This window comes from Vigna radiata, chromosome 7 (genome assembly GCF_000741045.1).
Source record: "Vigna radiata var. radiata cultivar VC1973A chromosome 7, Vradiata_ver6, whole genome shotgun sequence".
NCBI classification, from domain to species: domain Eukaryota; kingdom Viridiplantae; phylum Streptophyta; class Magnoliopsida; order Fabales; family Fabaceae; genus Vigna; species Vigna radiata.
Window position 1 is genome coordinate 49985445 of NC_028357.1, and position 6000 is coordinate 49991444.

Genomic DNA, 6000 nt, shown 5'->3' on the forward strand with positions numbered 1-6000 from the left:
TGATATCTCAAATTTTGAATTCAAGATTAAGATTGGATCAGTTAATACTTTTATGTTGATAGTTAATGTGATGGCATGTTGAAATTGATTCTCTATGATAATTCTAAAGTTAGAAATGTAGATGTAATTTACATGTTATTTGGTTGGGGTCTTTTGTTGTTAGATGTTCCTATGTTCAATTTATAACAGTCTGTGTATGCGTAATTTTTATTGTTATTTACTAAGTTTTGTTTGAGAGGATTTAACAAGTATAAAGAAACAACTTATCTTTTGTTATAGTGTATATTAAATCACGAAGTCATTAATGATAAATTATTAAAATTTGATTTTGTTAATATTCAAATCATATATAAAGAAATATTAGAAGCATTTACGTATTATTACTTAAACATAAAAAGTGTTAAGAGCTATAATGATTTTTTTGTGTGTGTGAAATTATATCTAATTATATTATAATTTTAAGCAAGCTTTGATCCAACAGTCACTTTCCAAAAACATTTCTAAAGTATCTTCTCTAACGTTAAAAATAGAATAAAAAAAAAACTGACATCTATTTATTTACTCGTAATGTCTGAGGACCAAACTTAATTCACTCTTAACTTTCAATAGTCCACTTTTTTGTTACTTTTATTTTATTCTCCGAGCCCGGTTAAATTAAATAATGATATTATATTATTTTTATTTTAAGGAAAATAAAATGTCGAGACACCTTTTTAAAAAAAAAATCAGGTTACTTATTGTGTCTTACCAAACAAGAAAATGTTTTAATTGATTGAAAAGGATATATAACTTTTTAAAAACAGTTAAAAGACAAAAATTGAAATTGCCCTGTTGTTTTGTCTCTGAATCCAAATGGTACACATTGTTTTCAAGGCAATAAAACAAAAAGTCCATTTACGTGGGACCCTTAGCCAGGAATTCCATCTTAACTCATAAGAGTGTCTAAGAAAATTTGATTTTTCTATTACTTAAAATAGTTATTAATTGCTATCATCACATTATAAATCGTTGCCAACAATAATTTTTTTTTTTAACAGTCATTTGAAAAAGTTATATCTTTAATTATTTCTAATTAATGAGACATATAAACATTTTATATTGACTATACGTAACTATTAAAATTTATAAGAAAAACATGTCATGGAGAACACAGTATATCGTCGGTATCAAAAGTTTTACAAAATCAATTAATTAAGAATAACTGGTATTATATATTTATTAATTCTTATAAAAATTAATAGGTCTCGCTCTTTTTTTTTCCTTTTATAACATGAGATTATATATCCATATAAACATGCATTGAAAAGGAGAAGAGGTCCTTTTAACGAGTGAAAATAATTTAATAAAGATAAAATGTATACTTTTAAAACCAAACAGCTGGGCAAGAAATCGTTCAAGATTCAATAATTCAATCTTGCTCTAACTCATAATTACAAAAAGGTAGATAGCACGACATTAAATAAACATACCAAACTTTGTAACTCAAACGAAAATAGTAGATACTTTCATTATTAGTTTCTAAAAGTCAAAGTGCTTGCCTAATCGGTTTAGAATAAGATTAAATATATCATAATACTTATTAAAGACTGAATTTCAACAATACTCAGTATTTATTAACCGGTTCATGAACTTTTTAGTGCAATTGACCCATCTAATTCAGTTTTGGGAAAATTGGTAAAGGTTAAAACGCACTAACCATGTTAGATTTTTTAAAAGTTCGTACTTTCTTGACAGATTTCGTGACTGTAAAAAGCTTCACATTTTGATCATTCATTGTATTCAACTCAGGTAAAAAATCTCCTTCACTGTATAAGGATTTTAACCAGTGACTTTTTCACCTGAAGAGATCCTAACCCTTAAATAGATTTTGTTGATAACATGTACTTTGATGTAAAGTGGATTTTCTCTCATGTCTAATAACATCATTACAATACAGCAGAAGTCCAGAATGAAGAACTAACAGAAGAAATTTGTCATACAAATAGAGTAAGAATATTACATGACCGAATACAATATATGGTAGGTAAATCATTCTAACACCAGAAAGCCATATACTGCTACTGCGTGTAGCCAATTTTAGTAATTTATTTATTTATCTACGAATTACAGAAACGAAATGAAATTTCAGAATGAAAACACTGGAATTGTGTTGAATGTTGGTCTCATCTTGATGAAGACTAAAAGAACTATATCAATAGACAATTATATAAAATAAAATGACACAATTCACCTTGTCACCTCACACAATCTGAAGCTCAAGCAATATCTCTCGGTTCAAGAGCTGCAATTTCTCTTATAACTTGAGCTTTGTCAGCTTCAAACTGTTCATCCTCTACAAAATCTCAATAAATGTGAGGTCATGGGAACACAATACTAAGAAAGTAAATACAAATTCTTAAGAAATGGCATCACTTCCTTCCTTACCTTTAGCTATTTTTAAGTCACCCAAAAGTCTAAGAAGCTTGCTTCTGTTTGCAACAAGTATGCTGATGATATCAGCTGGTTTCTTTTGGTTAGCAACAAAAAGCTGCATGACAAGAACAAATCAATATAGAGAAGCATAATTTGAAAGGTATTATGTTAAGAATAAAGTTTCAAAATGTGGACCAATATGTAACTATAATACCTTGAAAACATGAAATGCTTCAATCTGTATGCTCTTGCTTGACTCCTGCAAAAAGATATGAGCAATGACCCATTAAATGCTTTTACAAACATAACTAAAATTCTGAATATTTCTGTTCAACATTAGAAAAAAGAATATATATATATATATATATATATATATATATATATATATATATATGCTCATCTGAAACTCAACATTGATCATATCAATGTTTAGCAATTCCTTACGTTTAGACAGCTGGACTAGTAAGAAGTCACTGTAACATTTTAATAAAAATTAAAACATTGTCCACTCCAAAACTACAATATCATATAATAATATATTTCCTTTTTTAGCTTTTGTAAGGGGGAGAACACAAGAAAGGAAGTTGAGAAAACAAGTCATGAAGTTCTACAGGAAGGACCATACTCGAAGAAGATTCATTAAAATCCTTAGGTTATCTCGTGAGCTGACATATTGTGTCATGACAGCTGAATTTGAGCGATCAAGTAACATATCTCCCAGCACCTGCAAAAGAGGGATAAAAGAAATCACTCAACAAATATACAGATTCAATTATCGGACAAGAATAAAAGTAGCAATAGAAGACATATAATAGCAAAGAGCTGAACAAACTCAAACCTACTATAACCAAACAAGTTAAAGATTTATGAAAACATTTTCAAGAGGATATAATTTCAGAATCCCAGACTTCTCATTCTTGCATTATAAAATTAGAGTTGAGACGAATAACAAACTTAGATCATACCTTGACAGCTTGACGCCTTGTAATATAATTGGAAGATTCCAACAGCTTAGAGTTATATTCATCAAAAAACTGTAATTAACCACAAAGACAATGAGTAACAACGGGTGGTAACTACGATTATCATAGAAAGTATCATCCCCTACCAAAACAAACTTTTAAAAGTGGTGGCTTTAAACTAGATTCCGAGATTAAGGCAAGTAAAAACACTTGTGTGGTTAATATTCATAAATAAATGTGGTTATGTATATACGAGTTAAAGCCAATACAAAATAAAGCATGTCAAGATCTAATATAATCTATGCAACTACCAGAAAGCACCAAGAAGAATATTGAAAGAAGTGAAATATACACGTGTGTAAAACTTAAAAAATCATCGATTTTCTATTTAAATTGAAGGGGGTAACCTACCCATTCATAATTCTTGGAAAGGAATTCGGCAACTGTAGATTTATGCCTCATCAAGAGCTCCTGCAACAATGTGACACGATATAACTCTCAATTTTCCCTAAAGAAGGAGCATGATACCAAAAACGAGAAAAATACCTTAAAAGTTGCCCCAGCATCTGCAGCTATGTCAAAATTTGGAAGTTGAATGTAGTCAAAAAACTTCTTCATATGAGGTGAGTCCAGAACATATCTGATATAAAGCAAATAGTTACAGCATCAAAAGTCACAACGCATAGAATTCATTCTAGAAACAAATATAATGCATAGGCGGTCTCTTATTTTTCTTCTTCTATTTATGCTTCAGTTTCCATAGGGGCTGCCTACACAATAGCACTATCATGTAGCAAATAACATATATGGAAGTATTGGAATCAATAGCATCACCAATATGACTTCAAGATATAAAACTATTCTAGCATGACCCAAAAAAACCATGACCAGAATTATTGTTTCCACCAGTGAACATTAACTGCTTTAAATTTGAAATGACAAATAAAAAAAACACCGTTGAATCTATTTGCTTCTTCCCCTTACTTCGCAACAATCTGGTGTCTTATGCACTCTCTCAACATCGCACCGTAGTGTAAAGCCATGTCCATGTTTTCGTAGCTACAAAAGGAAACAACAGGCTTGTCAATAATTTCATGAGAGAATCAACAGAGGACGAGCGCAATTTTACAAAGAGCACAACAAGAAACAGAAGTCACATGATCACGGTAAGATACACAACAGTACAGACTTTCACCAAAAGAAACAGATAAAACGTAGCAATCAAGAACGATTGACTATAATCAACTGGCACCACAAAACTAAATTTATATTAAATCAAAATAACGAGTGTACCTACCGACTGGAAAGCCAGCTAGAAAAATTAAAAAGACAAACATGAAGGAAACAAAAAGTTTGTCCAACAGTTGTAGCCTACCCAGATATCAACACATCCATGAGATCCAAATTTGTCTCCAAGTAATCGGACGCGATGAGCTTAGACTGAACCTGCTGCCTCTGTAAATTCGCAACAATTTGAGTGGCATCCTTCCGAGCCTGCAAAAGTTCCAACAACACGAAACAAAAATCACGGAAAGAAATGAAATAATTAAATAAACGATAACGACTGTATCAAGCAATTACCTCCAAGTTTAACTTGGGAAGACATTGGATAAGGAGACGCAAGGTGTTTTCCTTGAAGAATTCCTGAGTGAGCTGGGCACAAGCCTCGGGGACCGGTTCGGATTCGCTGTTCCCATAGAGAATTGACTTCATCTCCCGGAGGTTTTTGGTGAGTTCGGCCGTCTGCAGAAAAGATAAGAGAAATAGTTGAAAAGAATAGGAGGCGGAGAATGAGAGGTGCGATGCGAGGGAGGGTTGAAAATACCTTGTCGTCATCTCGGTTGGTGAGGCGGAGAAGATCTCGAGTATGGCGAACGATGTCGGAGGGAGTGCGGGGCTTGGACTTGAAGAGGCTCTTCATGGTGGGGGAATCCGGAGGCGAAAAAACCACCGCCTCCGACGAAGAGCCCCTCTTAGGCCCCTTGGGTTTGGACACGCACACTCCTATCTCCGCTTCTTCTTCTCTTACCCTATCCGATTCCGATGTTCAATTTTCAATTATCAACCTTCCTTCATTCACCCCACTCTCCTATCCCTTCACGTGAATTCACGCCTTTCTCATTTTTTCTCTCATCATCGTCGCCTTCATCATTTCCACCGTCTCATTCATTCCTCCATCTTCACTTCTTTTCTTTTTCTTTCTCACATTCTTTTTATTTCTGTCTCTTTCGATATTTCCCTTCCCTGCCGATTTCAACAACCAAATCTACAAACAAAAGACAATCCCTCCATCCATACGTTGCTGATGCACCTCTTACTATATTCTCTTTTTCTTTATTTATTGAAAATGAAAATTTAGGTCCATTTTGCCTTTTTAAGTCCCCATTGGAGGGAGAGACTAAACAAGAAAGTGAAAAAAAAAATCTGATTATTTAAATTAAAAGAAACATATTGAAGATCATATAGACGAATTTTTTTTAATATTTGACTGAATGAATTTAAAGTAAATAAAAAAGGAAATAATATATTTATAAATTACAGCATTATTATAAGTTAATTTTAATTAAATATTACATCATAACTAACATTTTAAAACAATATATTTAATATGAATAAAATGATAAGC

The 6000-nt window shown here is 32.0% G+C and overlaps 1 protein-coding gene across 1 annotated transcript; it reads right to left on the minus strand.

Moving 5' to 3' along the window:
• Positions 1-1949: 1949 nt before the first annotated feature.
• Positions 1950-5295, minus strand: LOC106765535 (putative MO25-like protein At5g47540). The gene is made up of 11 exons (XM_014650199.2): positions 5200-5295; positions 4956-5117; positions 4750-4868; positions 4359-4433; positions 3921-4014; positions 3786-3845; positions 3378-3446; positions 3038-3136; positions 2627-2671; positions 2425-2527; positions 1950-2332 (listed from the first exon to the last, which is right to left on the minus strand). Exons 1-11 carry the CDS (start codon positions 5293-5295, stop codon positions 2256-2258), a joined length of 999 nt encoding a protein of 332 aa, XP_014505685.1. The 3' UTR covers positions 1950-2255.
• Positions 5296-6000: the final 705 nt, after the last annotated feature.

Coding starts and splice junctions, on each gene's coding strand:
- LOC106765535 (XM_014650199.2), bottom strand. CDS start 5,295: ATGAAGAGCCTCTTCAAGTCCAAGCCCCGCACTCCCTCCGACATCGTT. Junction 4,869..4,955: donor TTCCCAAGTTAAACTTGGAG/GTAATTGCTTGA, acceptor GAACTTTTGCAG/GCTCGGAAGGATGCCACTCA. Junction 2,528..2,626: donor AAGCATTTCATGTTTTCAAG/GTATTATAGTTA, acceptor CTTGTCATGCAG/CTTTTTGTTGCTAACCAAAA.